The sequence below is a fragment of the Phocoena sinus genome, chromosome X (genome assembly GCF_008692025.1).
Source record: "Phocoena sinus isolate mPhoSin1 chromosome X, mPhoSin1.pri, whole genome shotgun sequence".
Lineage (NCBI taxonomy): Eukaryota > Metazoa > Chordata > Mammalia > Artiodactyla > Phocoenidae > Phocoena > Phocoena sinus.
In genome coordinates, this window is record NC_045784.1 from 8,425,643 (window position 1) to 8,453,018 (window position 27,376).

The 27,376-nt window shown below is 41.4% G+C and overlaps 1 protein-coding gene across 4 annotated transcripts in view; it reads right to left on the reverse strand.

Annotated features, from left to right (window-relative positions):
- Positions 1-27,376, reverse strand: part of ARHGAP6 (Rho GTPase activating protein 6) — a 488,732-nt gene that overhangs the window by 33,519 nt on the left and 427,837 nt on the right. For all 4 annotated transcript variants that reach the window (XM_032620346.1, XM_032620347.1, XM_032620349.1 and 1 more), the window contains 6 exons: positions 23,092-23,163; positions 16,191-16,447; positions 13,728-13,923; positions 8,346-8,401; positions 5,421-5,571; positions 4,241-4,389 (listed from right to left, as the gene is read on the reverse strand). In XM_032620346.1, coding sequence (XP_032476237.1) covers positions 4,241-4,389; positions 5,421-5,571; positions 8,346-8,401; positions 13,728-13,923; positions 16,191-16,447; positions 23,092-23,163 — 881 coding nt within the window. The remainder of the gene's footprint in view (positions 1-4,240; positions 4,390-5,420; positions 5,572-8,345; positions 8,402-13,727; positions 13,924-16,190; positions 16,448-23,091; positions 23,164-27,376) is intronic.

Consider the following 27,376-nt stretch of genomic DNA (forward strand, 5'->3'; position numbering starts at 1 on the left):
AGGAGCAAAGCAAATAGCAAACTAAAAAAAAAAAAAAAAAAAAAAAGGAATAAAACAAACGTAACACAAGATAGCAAAAACATTCAATAAAACACCACTATTTTCCCCTCCAAAGGCACTCATTGACTAGCCAATAATTTTTCTCAATGTCTTTCTTTTAGACATCTTTAAGTTAGTGATACTTTGAAGTTTAAGCACCTATTAGAAAAGAAATATTACATTCATTTTATAGAGGAGGAATCTCAGACCTTCCCCTACCCCAACTCTGTTTTCCTTCCTCTTCCTCTATTTTACAAAAACGAGGTCACATAGCAAGGTGCTGGCAGAGCCTGGGTGAGCCTCCAAGCTCCTTGACACTCTGATTCAGTTTTCTTCCTGTTGCAGCCCATAATAACTACCCAACAGATAGGTAAGACATCTAGCACAAACTAACAAATAGGTAAGAGAGAAACTTGAAAAATTCTTCGTTTCTTGATTATATTTTACAATTGAATTTTTGTCTCACTCCAATCTGCCCACTCTGAATTCTTTACCTGCTCATGCCAAGCCAACTTAAAAAATCGTGAGCAAAAAAACCTCTCTCTCGTTCCTCTCCCTCCCCTTTTCACTTCTCCCAGAAGGGGTTTTCAGCTAATTCCCATCCCTATGCCATGCTTATGTGGTCCACCTACTCAACCCCTACACACCCTTTGATGTGTAGTTTAAATTCAACCTCCTGCACAAAGCCATTCCTAACTCTTCTGCTCCTCGTTCATCACGTCTCTGAAGTTCTGCAGTGACTCTGCGTTGCGTCCTCTCATTCTATATTTGCCTTGTGTTTTTACCCCCTCCACCTCCTAGATGCCACAGCATCCTGGGAACGCTAGTTAGAAAGTTCCTGAACAATGCTGACTGGTTTAGAGGAACAGAGAGTAGGCGCTCAGAACTTATGTGATTCAAATACCAAGGCCATTCTTACACGGACACGTTTATAATGTGAATTGCTGTTTTTCCATATTGCTATTCCTACAAAACCTTCCTAACTCACCCTCTTCCTGTCTCTAAGCAATCTAAAACACGGACTATATCACCTTAGTTGAATCCTTCCGAAGATTCATGGCTTAAAAGAATCAGCCACCTTCCCCTGACAAAGGCATTCAGTACTCTGGGAACATAGTCCAATTTCCCCTCAGACCTCATCAGTACTTTCCCACACTGCAGCCTTAACTCTAGTCCAAGACGGCTGTGTGAGTTACTTGCTTTCCTGTAACTTCTAACCATTTCACGGAAGCAGTGCTCTCCTCATATTCCCTCTGTTGCTTTAATTTTTGGTTACTAGCCCTTCGTTTCGATTCAAGGTTTAGGTCAAGGATGTCTAGAAACCCTTGTCATCTCCTGCTTCCCGTACAACTTTGCTGTTACCAGAATCTTTTTATATTCCTTGTAATAAACTAGTTTTCTCAATGACTGTGCAGTGCCAGTTGAAGAAATTTTATCTCCAAAGTTCAGATAAGGAAACCCAGGTTTAGGAAGATTAATACATTTGTCCAAGAACACATGATCAGTGAGATGTAAAGCTAACAAGTGTTCTCAACGAGGGGTGATTTTGAGCTTCGCCTCCTTCCCGGGGAAACCTGGCAATGTTTAGAGACACTTTCAGCTGTCACAACTGGGGCAGCATCGTGGGCCGGGGGGGAGCTGCTACTGGCATCAAGTGAGTAGAGGCCAGGGATGCTGCTAAGCATCCCACAATGCACAGGGCACCCACACAGCACAGAATTACCTGGTCCCAAGGGTCAATCGTATGGAGGCCGGGAAACTGTGAGTTAGACCCCCAGCAGAATTGTTTTTTCCTACTTGCTATTCTATATTTCTGTTCTCCATAAGTCAGAGTGGTTTGGGTTTGAGGCAGCTGGGACTTTGCTAGTCAAGGGACTGAACCGACTACTAGTCAATATGACACTTTTGTGTGAATTAGAAAAAGGACCCCTTCCTCAAGAGATTTTACTGCCATCTGCTGGGATATTGTCCTAGTATCTCTGCAAATCTGCATTGACTATGGGGGACATGGCACCTCGCCCAGAGTCACGAATGCACAAATGCACAACTTGCACTAGCATTAAGTGGAGGCTCCCTGGGGAACGCTGGGTAAGTTACGTAACCCCTCCAGCCCTCGGTTTCCCCCGCGGAAACACAGGGACGTCGATCTCTCTCTCGCTCAATGGAGGATTAGCTATAATATATGTACAAAGGCCCAAGCACACGGCCGGCACGTGGTAGGAGAGACGTAAATGGCAGCTAGCTGGTACCTATCCGAGAATATTTTCTCCTCTTTGCCATAGGCAATGCAGTCTTGTTCAGCATTTGGACCGAAAGCATGCCTGCAAATGATTTCAAAAAGGCACGAGTGAGTTCAACTGGACATTTTGCTTTCCTCAATGCCTTCTTAATCACCTAAGACCCGACTTTCTTCTCACATAGTACTTAAGAGATGTCAGAGAGGCAACTGACATACCTAGGAACCCAGACAGGGCTCTGTCTTGACCCAATGATTAGGCAGACGATTCTACAGCTTCCCTTATATCTATAGTCAATAAAGGCTGACACCCAGACGGGTAATAGAACTACTTAACAATTATGAGAATTACAGTATATCCTTTGAAGAGCTGTGTCTGCTGAAAGAAGGGGGCAGTGCCATATTATGAAGCCTGAAGCCAGCAGAAGTTTCACTAATAACTGCTATAGAGATAAAGGGATAAGTCAGGAAAGTTCCATTCTCACATTGATAGGGAGGGTGAGGATAAGAAAGGGAGAACTGCCTTTCTGAAAAAAAATACATACGACCATGGCCTTTGGGAAAGAAATCTGACAAACACAGAAGTGAATCCACAACACAGCTGTGTTCTGCTTAACAGGATTTAAAATAAAAGCTTCTGGGATAAGTAAGCTTGGAATGCCCTTGCCTCCTTCTTGTTGATTTACAATGCATGTCAACATATTAAAGGGTCTGAGATCTCCTGGGGAATCCAAGGTCAGGGAGAAGTATGACTGCATGGCTTCAAGAAGGGAAACAGGTCTCTTGTTAAGGTAAAGATTAAATAGGTTGCTTGCTAACAGGTCACTTAAAATTGTCCAAGGGAGAAACCGGAAAACACCTTGAAGCACAGGAGTATGACCAAAGAGAACCAGAGCCCAAGACCTCAGATGGGGGGCCAGGTCCGACAAGAACATCCCAAAAGGGTCCAGAGGACTGTGCAGAACCTGTCTTTAGCAGTTGGTACAATGTGGCATTGAGATACATGGCAACAGTCAATAGATCTGACTTTTCAGTTCTTTCTCCACCTGGTTCTGAAGCAGGATCCACCCTCCAATGCACTGAGCCAGTCCCTATTTTGGGGGGAGGGCTGAAAGAGAGAAAGCACCTCTAAGATGGAAGATCCTAGACTTCTAGCCATAAGGCACATGGATGCTCCAGAATAAAATGGAAGAATGAAGAGGTGACATCATGTTTGGGCTTCAAGGTAAAGAAGCAGATCAAATGAGTTACAAGGACAGCCATCTCCCCCCGCCTCCATTACTCCATTTTTCTCATGCTTGTAAGCACCTCTGTAGCTCACGTTCGTCTCCTTCACACAAACGGAAATTCAGGGTTTTGAGTAAAGCATCATCATGGAAAATGACAGCCTCATTTGGAAGCATCCTTGAAACATACAAGGAGGTTAATGGCCAATGCGCTCTTAGGAACGGTCCCTCCGGGGCGGGGGGGGCGGGGAAGCCTGCGTTAGTTCTCTTCCTACATAGACACATAGGCCAGGAAAGGGAAGCTTCATTTTCTCCAGGTGAAACATCGGACCAAATTGGTAGCTCTCCCTTTTTTTTTTTTTTAAAAGTTGAAGTATAGTTGATTTACAATATTGTGTTAGTTTCAGGTGTATAGCATAGTGATTCAGTATTTTTACAGATTATATCCCAGTATAGGTTATTACAAGACAGTGGGTATAATTCCCTGTGCTACACGCTATATCCTTGTTGCTTATCTACTTTACTTACGTATAGTAGTTTGTATCCGTTAACCCCACAACCCGAATTCATCCCTCCCCGCATCCGTCTCCCGTTTGGTAACCGCACGTTTGTTTTCTATGTCTGTGAGCCTGTTCCTGTTTTGCATAGTCATCCATTTGTAATATTTTTTAGCTCTCCCTTTTAAAACAGGAAAAAGGAAGAACCAGAGCATCTGTTGCGGTGGCGGTGGGGTGCGCACCTCTTGCCCGTCTTTGCTGACGTTGTCCTCGGCGTGCCTGGCCACGATGGAGAGGAACTGCAGCAGCCGGTGGAGCGTGTCGCAGTTGCAGGGAGGTAGAAGGTAGATGAGGAGCTGTAAGGTGCCCAGCTGTTCCTCAGGCTCCAACACTAAGCAAGGCAAAGAGAGGCGCTCCGAGTGAGTCAAAGGGGGACGTCATGCCCTTCACGCTCAACTGCCTTCAGAAAGGGATTAGCACGGCAGGTCACATTTCATTCCTTCACCCACTCTCCCATTGCTTTAGCAATTTAACAGTAAGGTTCTATGAGGGATAGAAAGATGAATTCGACCTGGGGAAATGTACCATCCAGAGAAATCCTTATAATCCAGGTTAGAAAGGTAACTTCATGTCCCTCACTTTCTTCTCCCTCCTTCCCCTGGTATAAATCATCACATACTTTATGGATCACAGTCCTTCATGGTAGTTAACTATTTGCTAACAATGACTGAGAATCTGTGAATGTTCTTAAATTTGACTTTAGAACACATTTGAGGCCCTTGTCTGTTGAGCAATGTATAAGAGGTAGACTTTTTGTTGGCAATAACCAAGGCACGGCCCAACGTCAGTGTCTTCTCTCTCTTTTGTGAGCCTATCTTAACTGCAGCAGGGGTGAAGAAATTCATGGAGGCTGAAACAGTTCTGCTGGTTCCTCCTCCCTCTCCCCGTCCTTTTCCCCCGTGTGGGCTCTGTGTCTCTAGCCCTGAAACAGCCACACTGAAAGTCCTGATACTGGGCTATGCCATCCTGCTTTCCCTGGAAATTTTCCTGCCCCCCCCCGCCCCCGCTTTCTCACTCTAGGTTCCAGAAATGCAAACTCATTTTTAGGCCCAGACTCAATGTGAACTCTCTCTGTTCCTCCAAAGCATCAATTTATAGCAATTTCTACTATCCTAGAGTCGTTTGAAGGCATCCCAAATTTTTCTTGGCTACTTCCATTTGTTTTACTGCAACTTTCTACTTGCTAATTCTCCTCAGGGTAAATCTCAGAAAATTCCCCAAATAGCCCGCTCATTAGAGACTGATAAATAAGGGCAAAAAAAAAAAAAAGCTATTAGAAAACACATGCATAAGGTTTTGATGAATGAGTGGGACATCCCAGTAACCCAGGAACACATTCCTGCAAATGGCTGCATTACGCACAGAGAGTATTGATGAAAGCTGTGTACAGCTCCCTGGTGAGAAGGGGGTCCGGCATGTCCCTCAGGAACTCCTTCAATAAGGCAGCCACGTCATGAACGCTGTGCTCTTCCTCCAGGGACACGTCAACCCCACGGTCAAATTCCTCACGTAACTGGAAAGACAACGGTTCAAGTGGCAGTCTCAGAACACCATACCTCAATGTTCAGCACCCAGCAAAAGAACTGCTGTGACATGCAGCATCTGGTATTAAGTTTACCCAGACCCCAAGAAGGAGGAGCAAACAACATGTGACCTTGACCTACAAAGTCTATGCAAACCCAGCCATGAATATATATATATATATATATATATATATATATATGAAATGAATTATTAAATAAAAGTATCTGTGCGTTTACTGTTAATGATGCAAGCAGAAGGGCTTGATAACGACATCCAGAAGGTTGGGAGGAAGAGCTAAGGGGTTAGGTCAATTCTAACTGTGGGAGGGAGGAATTAATCTATTATACAGTGGTTTTGCATGTCAGCAAATTTACCATGTTGGAATTTTGACATTTTCCAGAAATACTCGACAAGAAAGCAAAGAGATATTTCTGCAAACAATGAAATTAAAAACCCTGATAGGGGCTTCCCTGGTGGCGCAGCGGTCGAGAGTCCGCCTGCCGATGCGGGGGACACGGGTTCGTGCCCCGGTCTGGGAAGATCCCACGTGCCGCGGAGCGGCTGGGCCCGTGAGCCATGGCAGCTGAGCCTGCGCGTCCGGAGCCTGCGCTCCGCAACGGGAGAGGCCACAACAGTGAGAGGCCCACGTACCGCAAAAAAACCCAAAAAACAAAAACAAAAAAACCCCCCAAAAAACCCTGATCAACCATTTGTGACTAAGCCTTGAAAGATGACAATAACGAAATAAAATCTGCCTTAGATTTGTCAAAGTAGCCTTATTAACATTCTCCAAGAAGATTTCCTGCTTTCATCATTATACTCAGTCCTTGAGCGTTTATAACAGTAGGAAAACACAATAGCAAGAAGAGAGTCATAACTCTACACCCTATTTTCATCTCGGACAGCTCAACTTCTCTTAGGTATTGTTTGTTCTCTGCTGTTAAAATAATTTTGTGAGTTCATGAATGTACTCTAGGCAATAAACTTCTGTGAGTGTTCATTTGCTATGTCATTCATTCACCCATTCATTCAGCAAAGACGCACTGCACACTTACTGTGTACCTGGCCTTGTTACAGGTCCTCAAAATACGGTGATGAGTAAGGAGGCAAAGCCCTCCCCCTCCTCCAGCTCTCAGGCTGACAGACAGGTGATAAATTGGTAATCCCACCAATGATTAATTAGCTCTTTATACTGTGACACTTGTTCTCAAGAAAAAGTGTAGGATGCTAAGAAGTGACATAACGAGATCAAATGGTGAGTTAGAGCATATTTCACACTTGAAATCCAATCACTAATTCTATATATATTTTGGAGAATCCTTACGTAAATCTCCATGCAAAGGTTTTCCCTTTAGTGGATCCAGATAAAACTGAGGAATAGTTTCTGTCACTAGCCACCTCGCCACCTGACAAGAATGCCTGCTGCTGTCCCGAATAGCGCATCAATTCCAGGCAACTCATCCTTAGTGTACATCGGGCAGCCAGAATGAAGAAGGCTTCCATCAGCACCACTCCTAATCGTGGTCATCTAAACACACCATGTTTTTCTTCTGAGCGCACACGCACACGCACACACCCACACACACATGCAGAAAGAACGGATCGTGGGAAGAGCTCGGTCTAAACTGTGTGATCCTGAATTAAATTTCTTAATCTCTCTAAGCCCTAGAAGAAGTGGGTGAAAGGGGCCTGTCTCCCAGCCGGCTGGCGGATTCAATGAGACAACGTTGATGCAAACATTCTGCAATTCTGCACAGGTGAGAGGCCTAAGAAATGTTATTACTATGCTAACTTTCTTCCCGCTAATCTTACTGTGAAATGTTAAATGTTCAATAGTATCTTATGTGACTATTACAAATAAAACCAACCAACCAACCAAACAGAAAACATACTTCTTTTGAAAACCCCTTTTGTCTTGACAAAAAAAGAAAGACATTATGAGGAGACGCTTATTTCAGTTAGTTTCAATAATATGAACAAATAACGTTTCTTCAGCTTCATCCAACTAAAAATTATTTTCATTTGGCTTCATTTTTGAATTGCTGGGTTCCTTACTTCTTTCTGTTGGCACCAACAGAGGGAAAATAACATTTTAATTTTCTTTTAGCCAACAAATGAATTCTTTTCTCAAAGGATGGTTTGCCTTTTCTGAAGCCGTCGTGAACACAGATACCTGTCTGGTCATAGGAGCCTATTCCTGAAGCTCTCATATCAAACTTCTTTTGCAAGAATGCTGCACAGTGCAGAAGGAAACTGAGGGGTACAGTCCCCACGTGGAAAATGAATTGGGGAATCAATGGTACCTTGGAAAAGTAATATGAATTATTTATTTTTGAGAAAGTAAAGCTATAAACATAGTATTTTAAAAGAAGAGATATTAATGGCATTACTCATATCGCATTTCAGTAAAAACGGGTGCTGTACAATTGTTTTCTATTTATGATCACTTACTGATCAGGTACTCTCCGAATCTCCTACATTGACAGTGTCAGTAAGATGTTTATAAATTAGTTTCACTTGGCTGTACATGCTGTGGGCACGTCCAGATGTTTTGCTTTCAGTTGTATGATCCTAACTCTTTCACAACCTTTCTGAGATTCTGAGTTGTTGCCTTTTACTTCCTGGGACTCAATTATACTATAATAGGTGGGAGGGTACAGAAAAGATATTCAGAAATGAATTTGCATGAGTTTGAACTTTGCACGATGTAATTCAACTAAAAGTCAGGTGAAACGTACAATATCATCTTCACTTTTCACTTACTTGTCTCACTCTCTTTTTTGAGCTTCCAACTCGGAATATCCCCACTGTCTGGAGGCCTGCAAATAAGCAAACAAAATCATCAATCCTGTTTTGTGGCTTGAAACTGGAGGAAATCAAAATAGATATAAAAGGGAATGCCAGCACCACGCTGCAACATGCAGGGCAGTATAGTAACTTGACAGTGTGCACTAATGCTTATTTATCCCGCACTAGATTCACCAGGGACCTAGAGGTTAGCCCTGAAAGTACCAGGATCATTTTACGTTAAATGTTTCTGATGAAAAAATTTTCTTGCGTTATTATGTATTTCCACACTTTCTCCATATGAAAAAAATAATGTAACATTTTCTTCATCATTCAGAATAAACATGAATTTTCTATGAATTTCCAGCCCTTTACCAATTTTAAAATAGACATTTCTTGCTTTACTGATCATAATTAAAACATGTACTTATTAAAGAAAATCTATAAGGTGCAGAAAAATGTAAAAAATAATATACTTTAAAAAATACCTGATGCAGAAGTAATGACTTAATATTTGGGTTTATTTCTGTCCAGTCTTTTCTCCATGAAAAAAAAATATGGGGGGTAGAATGCTGCTGCTTTTACTCAATATTATGCCACAAGAATTTTTTATGCCAGTAAAAATTCTGTGTCAATGTCATTTAAAACGGATGCAAATTACGCTAGTGCATGAATGTGTCACAATTCACTTCATATTCTCCTCTGAATGACAATATAGCTCCCCGCAACATATATGCACTTGTTTTGATACCATAACTAGCCCTATTGGGAACAACTTTGTACATAGGTCTCAGTTTACATTTCTGATTCTCTTAAGATCACGTCCTAGAAGTGGGATTATGGGGCCAACGTGTGAAAAAGAGTTATCCAGCCCCAAATGTCAGTGGTGCCAAGGTTGAGAAACCTTTGCTCTAAAAAATTAGGTCTCTAATTTAGAGACCATAATCTACCACCAGTTAGACATTTCAACAATAGTTCTTTAATATCATTAAATATCCAGTCAACGTTCACATAAGGTTCACAAACTGTGATAGGCCGGCGAGCCTTGTAGTCTCTTAATGTGTTTGTTTCCCCCTCTCTGTTTATATGATTTCCTCGTAATTGGTTTGAGGAAGAAATAGCATTGATTTCCCACTGTAGATTTTCCCACTGCCTGGATGTAGACACTCTGTGGTGTCATTTATGTGTTCCTTTCTCCCCTTTATTTCCTCTAAAGAGATAGTTAGAGCCAGAGTTTTCTCTGATTCAGGTTTGGATTTGGGGGCAAGAAGACTTCACAAGAGGTATTGTGCACTTCCTCAAGGTGGCACAGAGCGTCTGAATGACTCTCCTTTCCTATGCAAGCCATTAGTCACTGCCACTTGATTATTGTCTACGTTTATTGTTTCATTGGTGGCTCATCTTCTCTTCATTTGGGATAATCAGTTACAAGGGTGATGCCAGACTGTAGCTGCCAGGGGTGGCTTGTAGCCACATGAAGAGAGCTGGTGTGAGAGTCCACAGACCATGAAACATAGTCAACACTCCAGCAATCAGACTCATGCTCTCATGGCATCATTTGCCTCCTGAATCTACCTGTTCCTGAATCTAGATATAATATTCATACTTCCAGTATGTAAATGGGAATTTGGGGGGCTGCTTTGCTTAATCTGCTTTTATCTGGGTTCTTCTCTCTTGCCACGAAAAGAGTTCTGACTAGTCCAATATATAATGATATTGGGAAGAACTGAAATCTTTACATTATTTCTTTCCATCCAGAAACAAAGTAGATATCTTCATTTATTTCTTAATTTCTTAATATTTCTTGGTAAAGCTTTGCAGTTTTTGTCACAGAAGTTTCTTACTTCTTATTACAGATATTCTACGTAACTATACGTTTGATATTAATATACATGAATTATTTTATTGTTATAGTACATAACCTATTATTGCTCTTATATAAGACATGGATATCTTTTTGTGTGTTTATTTTATGGTCTTGCCACATTGTGTATTGTGTATAAGACTTTTAAAATTGGTTTTCTAGAATTTTTCAGTTAGAAACGATAATATCCATAAATATCCCATTTATCACTCTTATTTCTTATGAGCGTAATCCTGAATTTCCAGAATAATTTGAGAGAATCATGCCGAGAGGCTAGTTGTTGCTGACTTGCATAAGTACATCTCGGTGCTTTGCACTTGGGTGGAATTTTGCTTCGCATCTATTCTCAAAAGACTTGTGTTCCTTCCTTGTTGCTGCCATCAATTCATCTGCCTTATAACTGAGTCCGACCCCCAGCCTGATCTATTGCCTCTACCTCTCTGGGAGCTTGAAAACAGGATAATCAAGGTATTAGAATCAAATACAGAATTATATTTCTTCGTCTACAAAATGAGCATAATAAGTATCCACCTTAAAAGTTGTTCAGTGATTCAATTAATTAATGTATATAAAATACTTAGAATTCTATCTGGCATCTACTATTATATAGAGAGATATAGGCCCTAACTGAACTAAATGAGGCTTTTTGTGCAAAACAGAAAACTGTAATATAATAGTAGGTCTTAGCAATTCTAATTTTGGCTGCATTTATTTTCTTGTTGGTCCGATGGTTTCCAAGTGGCTGAAATTTCTGCATAAGTGAGCTATCACATAAGGGCACTTTCTTCCCAGGTGGGACTATTCCTTTGCCTGAAGTCCTCCATTCTGTTCAGAAATGCCCATTTCTGTGTCACTATTTCCTAAATTATAGTATTTTTCCACTCAGTAAAAGCGACTGTGATCCCAAAAATAACTAGCTAGTGACTGATTGCTGTGATTCCTATGTATCAATTGATTATAACCTGTTTTAAGGTTTTTAAATTAATTAATTAATTAATTTTAGGTTGAGCAGATGACAGCCTTCAGACAGCCAATGCCATTCTCTGACATAAGCCTTAGAGTCATTTTCCTCAAAGAGAAGATACAATCTAGGCATCCGGTAACCTTGACTTGAGACAGTCACTGTTAAAAACACGTGTCCATCAAAAAAGGCATAGATCTGGCAAAGAAATGTGACTTTGCTGTACCCTGTGCCAGAAATGGATATGATCGCCTTTCTCTCCTTTTTTTCAGAAGCTGAAATGGAAACTAGAACCAGGGCACCTGAATCTCAGGCTTAGGGAATTCAAGTAATGAGGGCAGGCATAATAAGGACGAGGCCCCACCCTAAAATCAGCCTGCATCCTTTAAGTAGAAGAGAGTTTGACTCTTTGTTATATTGTCTGGGTTTTTTTTTTTTTTTTGTCGTTTTTTTTCTTTGAAATGTGTGCTTCGGGGAAATTAAGGATGCTTAAGGAATTTTGGCCTAATAGTGGAGAAAGCATTTGGGTGAAGTAAAAGTGAGGAAGGGTGGCGTACACGAATATATAGATGGAGTCAAGATAACTGTCCAAGACCAATTGTTTTTGTTTGTTTCTCTCTCTCTCTCTCTGTTTTGTTTTGTTTTGTTTTTGTGTGTGTGTGTGTCCAAGACCAATTTGGGAGAGAATGAAAAGGTCTTTGACAAATGTCTATAAAGCTAAAGTGAATCAAACTCTCTGCTACCCATTTCAAACACTGGTAAATGAAGTCTTACAAAAGAATTGTTTTTGAAATTTGCTCTTTTTTCATTGGTTTAAAGTGACCAAGGTTAATATCTGTTTGAATGTGAAACTATCTCTTATTTTTCCAGAGCCATTTGGTCTAAACATCATGGAAACTCAGAACAGAATCAGGGCCTTGAAAGATCATGTAGGTTTATCTTCTCTCCTTTAGGCCCTAAACTGCATTGCAACTATTTCCCCCGCACCCCCCAAAAAAAGTGAACTTCCCTGTTTTTTAGTAATCTTAAAGGAAATGCTATTTTACAAATTATAATTCATGAAAATTTATTTTCAGAAAGAAAATACAAAGACATGCCAAGTTTTCTTTCACAAAAGCAGTTACTCAACCTGGCACTGCGTTTTTGCATGCTTAGAGTAGAATTTTCTCGTTTAGAATTCTTTATAGTGCTACAGTTCACTCTCTACATTCTTTATAGGGAAAAATTATAATTATAAAAGTATGAGTCGCTTTTTCTACCTCGTAGTAAAGTTTAGGCTGAATTTAAATATTCATGTAAATTCTTTAGGTGCTAAAAGCAACTAAAGAACTCTTTAGTTGCTAAGCTATTTTGAAAAATAATTCTGTTCAAGTAATACTGATTGAAACATTTACATTGTGTTATCATGATACTAAGTATTGGGAATTCAAAATGTCTAAGATATTTTTATTGATGTCCAGTTTACTTTCCAAGGAGAAGAGACAGATAAGAATGTACACTCATACACATACATATACATATCGAAATTTTGTATAAACAAAGTTTTAATACATATTACTTATATTAAGTCACCCATATGATATCTAGTGATTTCCATATATAATGAATTGATTAAGAGACCTGGACATATCCTAGTCATTTTTATAAAGTCCCACTTTTATTAGAAAGAAATAGATGAGAATGTCAAGAGTAGTTATATCTATATGATAGCCTCAGAATTTGCTTTTCTGTTTCTTTTTTTTCTCTATTATGATGCGTATATTATTTTTATAGTGAAAAAGCAATTACAGTGACGTATGTCAATTATTTCTCAATAAAACTGGAAAAAAGAAGCAATTATAAACTCTTCTCACGTCCATAAAACGCATGCTAACATTACAGCAAACAACTTCAGATCGCAGACATGGCTGTTTGATGAGCCAAAAGTCTAAAGTTCCGCAAAAATTTTAAAGAGCTGTGAAGTCAGCGTATTAAGTGGAACTGAGTTTCCAAAACGGTCACGATGAAGAAATCTTAAGTGGACAGCTTTCCACAAAAATGCAAAGAGCAATACAGAAAGAAACCTATTGTCCCAAACTGTGTATTTTCTATTCACTTAAGGAATGGTTCTCTAATCTATTTTTTTTTCTGTAAGAAGCTGGACTATTATTTTTTAAAGGAAGCCTTGTGGAACCTCAATGTATAAAAAAGATAAAAGTGGCTCTGCTTTGTTTGCAGGGGGTCCTGAGGATAGTCCCAGCCCAACAGACCTTGTCCTCCCCTCAATTCCTTGATCTCCAGGGTCACTTCTGAGGACTCTTTAGGGCTGGGGAGCCTGAATACCATCAGGTGGATTCGCGCCGCCCCAAATCTGGCTCAGCCCTACTGGGTTATGATAAGCAAACGTTCATATTTGTAAATTTTCTTTGCAAAGGAAATTTCGGCCTAGAGCCTGATCAAATGAACATCGAATTGGAATCGGGCGCTTGAACGAACGATGCCTGAATACGTGAAAGTCTTCAGTACTTGACTGCTGACAAACAGGCTTGCTTACCGTGTTTTTCTAGATGTTGACAGCAGCTGTCCACCAGCCTGGGGACCTGTCTGTAAATGGGATTCAGACTGAGTTTCTTATCTCTGGCTTTTTCTTTTTTGCTTTGAGCTTCGGCAGGCAAGGAGAGCTGTAACGCTTCTAGCAGTCGAGACTGATTGTCGTCAAGATCGGTGATAGAATCCACTGACATTGCACCCTGCAAATTATACACAGACATGAACACGGAGTGCGCATGGAGAAAATAAAAACTGCTTCCCCCAACGCCATCCGATAAATCCTTTTGCCCACGACCACTAATCACACTCGAAATAATTCTGTTTAACTGTGCGGTTTGTATTTTAAAAGGAAAAAAGGTTAGGAAACCTCCCCAGCATAGGGTAAGGTAATGACAGTTACAATTTCAACAATAGACAACTTCTTCCAAATGGAAGACAAGAGATGGCAAACATACAATTAAAATATTTTGACCCAACCACTTCATTCCTTGAAACAAGAAAAAAATCACATACTTGACGAATGAGGTAAAGTCAGAGAACTCTTGTGAAAAAAATAATAATTCAACTCTCGAAAGTAGATTTTAAAATAGAAGGATTCCATAAACAGTCTTAGTTTAGTTTTCCCCAAGACGTGACACAATGAACTTTATTAGGGGAACAGTCCCAGGAGACAGCTGTAGGGAAGTAGGGAAATGAGAAAGGGAAGTGAATGCAGCTAATGAAGGGGGCATCACCAAGCCTGTGACAAGCCTGTGGGCCGCTGGAGCCCAACTGCCCTGGGGACCTGGGAGACCGTGTAGATCATGAACCCCAGAGCTATTCCTGCTAAGGAGTAAGGGAGTTGGGGGTATTTATACCACGAGTCTCAAGAGTCATTGATTAAAGACAACTTCTGGTAGGGGTAGGGAGGTGACATTAACGCCTTGCTACTTGCAGCCCGTCGTCTCTATGGGTGGGCGCCTCTGGCCATCAGAGAAAGCCCCCAGCCAAGAGATGAGGTAATGACAGGTGGAAGGAGGGCTGGCACTCTAGGAATGGTAAAAGGCTGAGGGTAAGGGTGCAGGGCACCACTCATGCCTGTATGGCCACGCACCCTTTGATGAAGCATAGAGGAAGAAGTTGGCTGCTAGCAAAGCCTGGCCGGAGGGGAGGGCATTTGGGAGGCCCATTGCCTGGGCTCTAGATTCTCAGAAAGCTCATATGTGGCATTTTGGTGTCATTGCCACATAGGCTTATATAAACAGTCTGAGAGACTGCGCCAGGATTGGAAGAACAATTCTCTTGTCTGTAAGGTAGAGAAAGTGATGGGGGGTCTGAATATGCCAACTTAGCTTTACACACGGTGAATCCCTGAAAACAGTGGTGGCTGGCTCAGGTGCCCCTGAGTCTTGGAGAGGTTCTAAATGTTGGAGGCTGATTGAGAACTGCGGATTTTAACTGGGAAGTGCCTCAGGTTTATTGGTTTTTGGTTTTTTTTTGCGGTACGCGGGCCTCTCACTGCTGCGGCCCCTCCCGTTGCGGAGCACAGGCTCCGGACGCGCAGGCTCAGCGGCCATGGCTCGCGGGCCCAGCTGCTCCGCGGCATGTGGGATCCTCCCGGACGGGGGCATGAACCCGTGTCCCCTGCATCGGCAGGCAGACTCTCAACCACTGTGCCACCAGGGAAGCCCGTGCCTCAGGTTTTAACTAGGGCAGTAGTCAATGGCTGGAGGTGGCAAAGATTTGGGGCTTCAGGTGAAAGGCAAAGGAGAGATCTCCCAGTGACCTAGGAAGTTTCAGAGATGCTTATCACCTGACTAAGCTAATCACCAACCAATTTGCCTGGAAACTCAGCTTTCCTGGATTGAAATTTGAAATGCCAAATAATAGCACACTGCCTGGAACATAGTACTCAATAAATGGTACCATATTATTACAGTATTGATTTGAAAGAGGACATACGTGTGTGTGTGTGTGTGTGTGTGTGTGTGTGTGTGTGTGTGTGTGTGTGTGTGTTTCTACAGTTATGTTTGAGAAAAAAGCCATGTTCCGTTGGTAGAAAAAAAATCTCATTGCTTATGAAGACAAGCAGCAAGTTCACTCGGCCAGGCATAGTTCTTGGATGAGATGAAGAGATTAACAAAAACACCTGGCCCTGCCCTCAAGCCTCAAAGTCTCATGGGAAATTCTGGTACCACAACAGAAGGTTACACTAGAGTAGGATCAGTGGTGATGTTGTAGAATGTTCTGGATATCACGGGTAAGCAAGGAGAGGCACCCAAAATCTTTGAAAGAGGTCAGGGAAAGGCTGTGAGGGGTGTGTCAGGTGCCTTGGGGCCGGTGCAAATTCTCCCTGAATGGGGTTGTTGACAGATACCTGGACACAAACCGCATTTCCAGTTTTCACATGAGCCAAGACTCAGAGAATAACCTTAGAACTCTTCCGTTGTCCTGACATCGGGGTCAGAGCAAACACTGGTCAACTCACCCTCCTCCTGGCCCGAGGAGCCGGCTCCGGGGTACTGGGGGACGTTGACTCATTTGGTGTTTCCGAGGTGGAGCTGAGAGATGAGTTACTGCTTGAGAGTTCTTTGTTTTGTCTTTTATTTCCAAATGGGAGGAGGGAAGCCACAAAATCGGAGGCATCCTTCTGCTCGCCCCTCTGCGAGTCCTGCTTGAGTTTATAGGCCCGGTCGTTTGCGATGACTTGGGATAAGGGCATTCCAAACGCCTGTGGGATGAACTCTGGAATCAAAAACCAAACATTCACTTTCAGAGAAAGACTGCACCAGGGGAGACTCTCAGTCATGTTGCAGATCAAAGGGCAGACAAATTCCAACGACTGTTTTCTGAAGACCTGATTCATCCATCAATATACGGAGATGACTGTTGAGTTTGTTAGAGTGGCTGAAGTTTCTATCTCAATAAAGAAAGCTAGGATGTATAAAGAGCACGGGTTTTCAAAATCTAAGCCTCGAGTTTTTCTCGACGTATCTCAAGTATGTTTAAAGGAAATAACTTTATAGAGAAAGGTGACATTTTTTGATAGGATGAACATAATACTTCATCCTCGTGAGTAAACGGTTTTACAAAATGTGTCTTTGATTGATGTCTCAAGAGCCCCCAAAGCTTACAAGGCCTGAGAAGACTCTGTGCGTATACATTCATTCAACTGTCACTTACTAATACCTACTATGTGCCGTGTCACGGTATGCAGTGGGGAGTACAAAGCTTACAGAAGGTCCAGTCCTCGCTCTTGAAGGGTTCAGAGTGTGGGGTGACGTGGGGACTGGAGAATCAGATACGTAAATAATTGTAATGGTGTCTATCATGTGTGTAAGAGAGAGATGCCAAAAATTACTGAAATTCAGGTAAGTGGCTACACTCTGAGGTTCCCAGTCAAAGAGCTTCCAACATGTGAAATGACAACTCAAGAGACAGAGGAGCAGCTTGGGAATAAGTTTGTTCTTTTTTTCTTTGTGTTCTTTGTTCCCACATGCTGCCTCCAATTGCTGGGTTAGGGCTGTCACGCTCACGATCTATACTCAAGCCATTCTCCGGGCCACATGCAGAAGTGGATTCTCACCACTAAATATCCGGTGAAGAGCCCAGAATATAATTTATTAAATCCTCTAGTAAGGACAATTTGGGGGAAGGAGCATAATGCAGAAACCTACGGCTTTATTTGGAGATGTATACACAATTGCATTCTGCATCTCTATAGTAAATCCACTTGTATACACGTACATTGTAAGCACACTGATCCTTAGGGCCACGCATTTTATTTGTAATATTTTAAATTCATGCTGAAAAGCATTAATAATTATATTAAATGCATTATTTCTTTGAGACTAAAAATTACATCTTCTAGCAGCAGAAAACTGGAGTCTAGCCTCTCCCTTGTTTTTATAACCCTTATGAATAAAACCAGAATGAGCAAGGGAAAACAATTCTAAGGTTGAAAATGCTAACATTAAATCAGGTGGAAAGAGGCTCTAAAAGGTTTTCCTCTTTGATCCACGGCAACATTTTGAACATCCCTGGGCTAACAGTCAAGTCTGCATTAAAAGCAGAAATGGCACTTGAGGGCTTCCCTGGTGGCTCAGTGGTTGAGAGTCCGCCTGCCGATGCAGGGGACGCGGGTTCGTGCCCCGGTCCGGGAAGATCCCACGTGCCGCGGGGCGGCTGGGCCCGTGAGCCATGGCCGCTGAGCCTGCGCGTCCGGAGCCTGTGCTCCGCGACGGGAGAGGCCACGACAGTGAGAGGCCTGCGTACCACAAAAAAAAAAAAAAAAAAAAAAAAAGAAAAAAGAAACGGCACTTGAAAAGCCTGAACCTCTTGTTCTATCAAAACATGCAATTCATTTTGAAGTGAAAAATCAAAACTTCAGCATTTCGGGATTTTTCAGAGGATGCTTATCATCCTCTATAAGTTTGTTAACTAGTCGGCACACGTTAATGCACAAAACAATTCAGGCATCTGTTTTGAGGGATCAATGTGGACAGTGTAGCAAGATCCAATACTCACAACTGATAAAAGGTCATTTCCACTACTAGCAAAACTAGAAACCAAAGGGGACACCTCAGGGTTTATTGTGTAAATCAGTGCTATCTTGTCTATGGGGATAATCAAATAGTCTTCCTTCAAAAAGCTTGGGGCAAATCTAGGAACACGCGTATGGCAAGGCCGATCGATAGCTACTTGGAATATATAAAAACTGTTGGTGGGTAATGATAGCAGAAAGGACACTGATAAATGTATCAAGTGACCTGTGTCTGCTCAAGTAGGCATACTCATAGCAGGGATTTAATGTGACATGAGGACTATTGATTCCTCTCCTAGACATTTTTTCCACATAAAGGAAACCAACCAGACTCGGCTAGAGATCTCTAATATCCTTGGAAAAAAGAAGCAAGATGGTTTCCTTTGGTATCTGTCATTTTTAATATCTAGAAATCTGCCGCTCTACTTGTAAATTGGAATAACTGAATAGAAATTAAACAGATGGAATACATGAAGTCATTCTCCCCAAATGACTCTTTTATTTCTTTTCTTATTTCTGCTTTCCTCTAATAGGCTTTCTTTCCTGGCTGAGTTTATTTATTCTTTCAGTGGTAGTGTTTTGATCTAGTCTCTTTAGTTTCGCATTGCTTTCTCCAGAGAACTCTCTCACAAGCTTCAGAAAGGAGACAGATCTCTCTATGCTCTAAACTTGTGTCACAGTGTCTAGGCCCTGGAAAATTCTAGGCAGGGTTCCTTGAATGTGACTGCTTCTCAAAATATGGGTATTGTGAAACCGAGGACTCAGCCCAAGGCTGTCGAGCAAAACCCTCCCTTCTGTGGAAATAAAGTGTTGGGCACACATGCTTATCTGTGGGTTCAAAGCTCTTCTGTTGGGGAGGAGAAGGGAACCTACAGACTCTGTTGATAGCAGCTAATAAATTTGATAATGGGTTTTTCGAACCATAAAAATATTACCCAAGACTCAGTGTTCTGGGCCCAGGGACTGTGTGTATCGTGTTCTAATCTATAGTATGTGTTTACTAAGGAGACTGCATCCCCTGCTGTCCTCATTGGTAGAGACTGTCTCTGCTCCCTCCCCATGACCCTCAGGGCCAGGAGGTGGTGTGCTGGTCGCTCAGCTGTGCTTCAGCTTCCAGATCCTCTCCCTCCTGCTGTGTGGCAGAAACCTGGTGCCACTGCAAGCTGCCCCTGCCCCCATGCTCATTGCATCTTCTTCTATCATCACCGTCAGAACCCCCGTCTAACATCATCCCGGGAGACGTGGATGTCTACCCAAATGACCCATCTGATTCTCTGTCCTCACATCTCCTTGACTTTCTCCTCTCCTCTTACTTTTTCCTGCAAGCTACTTTTTTCACCGACTCCCTCGGTCCCATCCTGGACCTATCCTCAGCAGAAGTGATTTGGCCCCTGGAATCAGGCTTCCTTCGTCCACCGTGGTCTCACCCTCCCACCCCAAGTTCATGTTTTACACTGCAGTGTGGCAATCCATTTAAAGACACCATTAAGCCACCCCATCCTTAATTCACTTCGATGGCGTCTCAGTGTTCTTAGCATGCAGACCGGAAGTTGTGCTGCGGCCCACCCAGTGCTGTGCGAGGTGGCCCCTCCTATTCCTCCCTGGAATCACACTCCCCCTGTTTCTCTCATCTCCAGTAACAGCACTCAATACATTTTCTTTGAGAATTTCTAAAGAGTGATAATTGATACTTGATGTTTCTACTGCTATTTAACATGGCAGAAAATAAAGTTGTATCAACTATTCCTACGTAGTGCTACTTCACAACTCACATATATTAACCCATTTAGACAGTGAGGAACAATAAAACACGGCATGATATAATTTCGGCACAAAGAAAGGTGCTAGACCTGAACTATCACCAGAGTGTATGTTGATAAACATTTCATCATCTGAAAATATCCTGTAGACAGGGGACCTAGCTCTCAGACTTAGGCCACAGTAAAACCTATTTCCCTTGTGCTCTGATTAGGAACCACGACAATTGGCACAAAGTAGCCATTTTAAAACCTTTCCCCAAGAGTGATTCTTTTTGACACAAGAAAGGAATTTTCTGAAGTTCTGAAAGTTTAAAAAATACTTTTTGGATGCCAAGTAATTTAACTAAGAGAAATGAAGAACCTTGGAACTATTCTGTATGAAAATATGTTTTCTGAACCAGCATCAATCCTGAATTACTTTCTGTATGGAAATCAAAAGTCATATGGGCACTGCTTAAGTGGCAGGAGGGACACAGAAGTGTCACATGATCTGCTGTATATTATGTTAAGGCAATTAAATAAAACACAGGACATGATTCATTCTGATTGAATCAATTAATATAGCAGCATATCAAACACTTAATGAATCGCTTTATTGGGAGAGCGATTCGATTCTAAAAAGCTGCTCCTATTTATTTTTAGATGACCTAACCCAAGAAGTCATCTAGAATTTCCTGTTTTCCTTCTTTTACTCTTGGATTCAAATGATTGTCATTTTTCACATGTGCAGCTGTTATGAACCCCAATGCTAATATTCAAACGGAAGAGAACAATGTGAAATGATCACAACCATGCGAGACCTGCACACTGCCTCATCACACCCCGGTTCCCAAGACATCCATGTAATGGATGCGTGGACACACACAGGACTTCATGTTCAGAAAAGATGCCATGTAATTAAGCTTCACTTAAGCCTAGGACATCACCTTTTTAACTATCAAAGCTGTATTTTTAAAAAAACCTCTTTTGCCATAAATCCTGGTATTTTTCTCCTTAGTTGGACGGGTGATGTGTTTTTTCTTTGGAACCACCAGGACCTGCCTTCCTTTTCCCAGCCAGCACCCCTGTGCAACCCTATAAAACACTGCCAAGTTTTCACTGAGCCTATACAATACATAAATATGATTTGGTCTAAAACGTATAATAGTCCAGTGCATAGTGGTTGATTACTTCCCCTGGCCCTTCCTGCCCTACCCTCACTTCCTGCTGTTTTCTTACATAAGCGAGCACACATACATCTCCCTCTGTTGAGGGAATTCAAACATCTGCAAAAAATGTTCATTGTGCTTAGTTTAGCCGGAATGGGCACTTCTGAAGAATCACCTCAAGTCTACATCGTGAGTGTTCAGATCCTATTACCATTATCTTCATCCTAGAATAAACAACTTTAAAGATGACACATTGCTAATATCAGTCTGAACGATCCCTTTAATAACTCTATAAACACTGAGAATTCTCACGAATCCTCTAATCTCACGAGATAAAGATGGTCCATGGCAGGAACAGAATGAGTAAAAACTCTAATTTAATAAAGCTACGCTGGCTACTAACGTTCCTTTAAAAAATAAGGGTAAGAACACGTGAACCAATTAAATACAATACAGTTTATCAGACAAGGATAGGCATCTGGACAAGAGTTCATGTCTTTTGCATTCATTGCGCCAGCAGTAGACTCTCCTGTGGTAGAAGGTGCCCTGGGGAGTATACTGGTTAGTACGGACCAGAGTTCTCTTCTTAGAAGGTGACATTAGTAGTTTATAACAGTACTCACGCTCAGCACCCCGACAGACCAACGGGATCAGATTTTCTGGGGTGGGGGTCTGGGCACTGGAATGTTTAAAGGTTTCAAAAATTATTCTGCTATGTAGTCAGGGGTAGGGATCACTGCCATTTTCATGTCCTTTTCTTCAGTTTGAGGTAAACATTTGAAATGTCTGGAGATATTTTGGTTGGGGGTGGTGCTACTGGCATCTAGTGGTAGAGACCAGGGATGCTATTAAATACCTCAGACAATGTACAGGACAGCCTCCACGAAAAATAATTATCCAGTCTAAAATGTCAATAGTCCCAAGGTTGAGAAATCATGCTCTAGGGGAAGTAAAACGTTGGCTTTCCATTCTTTAGAATTCTTTAATCTCTTTTTAGTCCAAGAGCCAGATGTCACGACCCTTTAGGCACAGTTCAAGATACGCGTGTACAGTCTCGGATCAACGGTGTGTCTCGGTCTTGTCTAATACTTATCCCAAAGCATTTATTTTTATACCTTCGGTTTCATTGCCTTTCGTTACTTTTCAAGCAGAAATTCGATCATTAGATAAAAGAACTCCAAGGTGAGATATATGGCTTTCCTGACTCTACACTCATTCCCTATGTCATATAAAATGGAAATACATTCATATGACCACACCATTCAGCAGTCATTTCATATGAAACCATAGAAACAAGCCACAGAAAGATGTACTGGGTTAATGAGGCCCAGGTGTCCATTATGCAGGCTCAATGAATATTAGTTAAAAATGACCACAAATACCTCTGAAAGAGTGGCTAAACTCTCGGTTTCCTAAATAGATATAGAAGGGGACAGTACGAAGAGAGTCAACAACTCCCAAAACTGTACACAGGGCAAAAAAATAAGCGTGCTGTGCTCTAACATTACAATGCTGAGAATGTCCCACCTTCAGTAGCCACGAGGGTGAGACTGTTTCTTTCCAGTAGTCATGGTGGGGGAATCCAAACTCCTTCTCATTCAACTAGCCCTGCCTAACTATCTGGATTTGCCAGACAGCTGGTTAGCGTTAGAGATGCTATCCATGGCTGCTCAACCTGGTTTTCCTTATGCATTGCTGATTGGCTAGCATCATAATTGGAACCATAAACTTGGCAGAAATCACTTTTTGCTCAAACCAGTTGAACTCATCAGTTCAGTACAGGGCCACTCCAACAGCCTTCAATGACATTCCATCGTAGAAATCCAGTTTACATAATAGAGCTGAACCGCATAAATCAATGCAATTCAAAAACCCCACCAAATTCAACCATTATGCTCCACGGGAGGTGCATTTGCTTTAGTTCATTCTGTCCTTTACCTCTGTCTTTGTTTTTCTCCTTCCCTAGCGAATCCAGTTTCTTTCGCAAAGATTTCTTTCGCTTTTGTCCATCTGTAAATATTAAAAGAATGAAAAGTTGTAAAAACAAGCATATAACTGACATTTTACATTATGAATAACTACATCTGAGCAAAAGCATGACTTCTCACTTTACTCAGAATTTGGCATTTTAAACAGAGTGACGGCCCTGAAAATACATGAAAATCCTTGACTTGGATTGCACACACAACCAGAATCTTGGTGTATGCCCTTAAATTGTGTTTCAATCATGGGAAGTACAGGAAACTTACCTCCTTCAGAAGTCATTTAGTTTTGACACTCAGATATGTTTGCTTTTTCTCTTACATGAGTCTCTTCCTATTCTTCATGTTCATGCAAACCAATGTTATCTCGAATAAAATCTCCATGAGAGGGGAGCCAACAATACATACGGCTTTGATATTCATGAGCTAGCAGAGTGTAACTGGATAAGGAAATGAATTCGGGGTCCATAGAACTCAAACCTAATTATTGCTGCACCATTTACTCATTATGTGACTTGGCACAAGTCTCAGGGTCCTCATCTGTAAAATGGGAATTTCGTGGAGTTGTTGTGAGAATTAAATAAAACAATGCATATAAAGTGTTTAATGGGGAGCCTGACACATTCCATAAATTCAGATCTACTTTCTTTTGGGGGGTTTCATAGTATTCCATAGTATGCCTATACCATAATTTAATTAACCATCCCCCCCACTGATGGACATTTGGGTTGTTTCTAATTTTTTACTAGAATAAGTAAGGCATTTATCCTCTTAGCATCTTGCACTTGCAACAAGTGTACTTAACTGGTTAACTCACCAAATAATAGAGATACCCCTCATATCAGTAACCAGCTGCAAATGAATTCCTAGGATATCATCATAAAATATTGGCAGCCATCATTGCAAGGCTGTGTTTTGGAATAACGCAGCTGTCAACTTAATGTGTGGGAAGCGCAAATCGGGAACCCACACTGCTACCAATCAGGAGAAATGCAGCCCATGCTGCAAGGAAACTTATGTGTAAACGGGGGATTAAGAATTGTCTTTTTTCATAAGATATACTTAAAAGTGTAGTAAAGAAAGAGATTCAGCCCGATAAAACTTAAAGGCAAGACTCTGATTATCAGGAAAAGACAGACTAAGCATTCTTCAACAGAAATGAGGGTTCCTGGGATCCTCATGGGACTGCAGATGTTCCCAATGCCTCCTCTCTGAATTTTTGGAGGCAAAAGACATCACAACATAATCAACAGGCACACTCAATCCCTCCTTCTTTTCAAAAAGCAAAGCAATATTTTTAACGTGATCCTCCTCCCATGAAATGGAAATCGTTCATAAGAGTCTTCACTCTTGCAGTCATGAGATTTGTATAGATGAAAATTATGTAAATCAGTTGTGATGTGGCAAAGAGCCGTCAATCTCTTACATCATGTGTATGTTCTTATCTTCAGTGTCTAAACGATGATCTCACCATAGGGCCTTACATGGCTTGTTACATACAGACAGGCATTAAACATACTAACTGCACAAGATTCTAATCTGTTCTTCAGATAGGACTGACAGGTATTTTCCTTTGTAATACTTTGTTCATCACTAGTTCATATAAACAAATATATTTGACTATAACAAGATCATATTTCTTCAAAAAATTCTATCATTCCTTCATTTTAATATTTAGTTGGTGCAGAAGAATAACTAAACCATACATTAAAGCTTAAGTGCGGTGGGGGAGACCATCAAGACGGTGGAGGAGTAAGATGTGGAGATCAGCTTCCTCCCCACAAATACATCAGAAATACATCTACATGTGGAACAGCTCCTACAGAACACCGACTGAACGCTGGCAGAAGACCTCAGACTTCCCAAAAGGCAAGAAACTCCCCACGTACCTGGCCGTGTGGCTGACAGGGTCTTGGGGCTCCAGGCGGGTGTCAGGCCTGAGCCTCTGAGGTGGGAGAGCCGAGTTCAGGACCGGTCTCAGCCACCGGAGACCTCCCGGCTCCACATAATATCAAATGGCAAAAGCTCTCCCAGAGATCTCCATCTCAACACTAAGACCCAGCTCCACTCAACGACCAGCAAGCTCCAGGGCTGGACACCCCATACCAAACAACTAGCAAGACAGGGACACAACCCCACCCATTAGCAGAGAGGCTGCCTAAAACCATAATAAGGTCACAGACACCCCAAAACACACCACTGGACACAGTCCTGCCCACCAGAAACCATAAAACAGGCACTACTCCCCTCCACCAGGAAGCCTATACAACCCACTGAACCAGCCTTAGCCACTGTGGGGCAGACACCAAAAACAACGGGAACTATGAACCTGCAGCCTGTGAAAAGGAGATCCCAAACACAATAAGTTAAGCAAAATGAGAAGACAGAGAAACACACAGCAGATGAAGGAGCAAGGTAAAAACCCATCAGACCAAACAAATGAAGAGGAAATAGGCAGTCTACCTGAAAAAGAATTCAGAGTAATGATTGTAAAGATGATACAAAATCTTGGAAATAGAATGGAGAAAATACAAGAAACATTTAACAAGGACCTAGGAGAACTAAAGAGCAAACAAACAATGATGGACAACACAATAAATGAAATTTAAAATTCTCTAGAAGGAATCAATAGCAGAATAACTGAGACAGAAGAACGTATAAGAGACCTGGAAGATAAAACAGTGGAAATAACTACCACAGAGCAGAATAAAGAAAAAAGAATGAAAAGAACTGAGGACAGTCTCAGAGACCTCTGGGACGACATTAAACATACCAACATTCAAATTATAGGGGCCCCAGAAGAAGAGAAAAAGAAAGGGACTGAGAAAATATTTGAAGAGATTATAGGTGAAAACTTCCCTTATATGGGAAAGGAAATAATCAAGTCCAGGAAGCACAGAGAGTCGCACACAGGATAAATCCAAGAAACATGCCAAGACACATATTAATCAAACTATCAGAAACTAAATACAAAGAAAAAATATTACAAGCAGCAAGGGAAAAACAACAAATAATGACAAGGGAATCCCCATAATGTTAACAGCTGATCGTTCAGCAGAAACTCTGCAAGCCAGAAGGGAATGGCAGGACATATTTAAAGTGATGAAAGGGAAAAACCTACAACCATGACTACTCTACCCAGCAAGGATCGCATTCAGATTTGGTGGAGAAATTAAAACCTTTACAGAGAAGCAAAAGCTAAGAGGATTCAGCACCACCAAACCAGCTTTACAACAAATGCTAAAGGAACTTCTCTAGGCAGGAAACACAAGAGAAGGAAAAGACTGACAATAACAAATCCCAAACAATTAAGAAAATGGTAATAGGAACATACATATTGATAACTACGTTAAATGCAAATGGATTAAATGCTCCTACCAAAAGACACAGACTGGCTGAATGGATACAAAACGAGGACCCGTATACAGGCTGTCTATACAAGACCCACTTCAGACCTAGGAACACATACAGACTGAAAGTGAGGGGATGGAAAAAGATATTCCATGCAAATGGAAATCAAAAGAAAGCTGGAGTAGCAATTCTCATAACAGACAAAATAGACTTTAAAATAAAGACTATTACAAGAGACAAAGAAGGACACTACATAATGATCAAGGGATCAATCCAAGAAGACGATATAACAATCGTCTAAATATTTATGCACCCAATGTAGGAGCACCTCAATACATAAGGCAAATGCTAACAGCCATAAAAGGGGAAGTCGACAGTAACACAATCATAGTAGGGGACTTTAACACCCCACTTTCACCAATGGACAGGTCATCCAAAATGAAAATAAGGAAACACAAGCTTTAAATGATACATTAAACAAGATGAACTTAATTGATATTTATGGGACATTCCATCCCCAAACAACAGAATACACTTTCTTCTCAAGTGCTCATGGAACATTCTCCAGGATAGATCATATCTTGGGTCACAAATCAAGCCTTGGTAAATTCAAGAAAATTGAAATAGTATCAAGTATCTTTTCCGACCACAAAGCTATGAGACTAGATATCAATTACAGGGAAAAATCTGTAAAAAATACAAACACATGAAAGCTAAACAATACACTACTAAATAACCACGAGATCACTGAAGAAATCAAAGAGGAAATGAAAAAATACCTAGAAACAAATGACAATGAAACACGATGACCCAAAACCTATGGGTTGAAGCAAAAGTAGTTCTAAGAGGGAAGGTTATAGCAATACAATCTTACCTCAAGAAACAAGAAA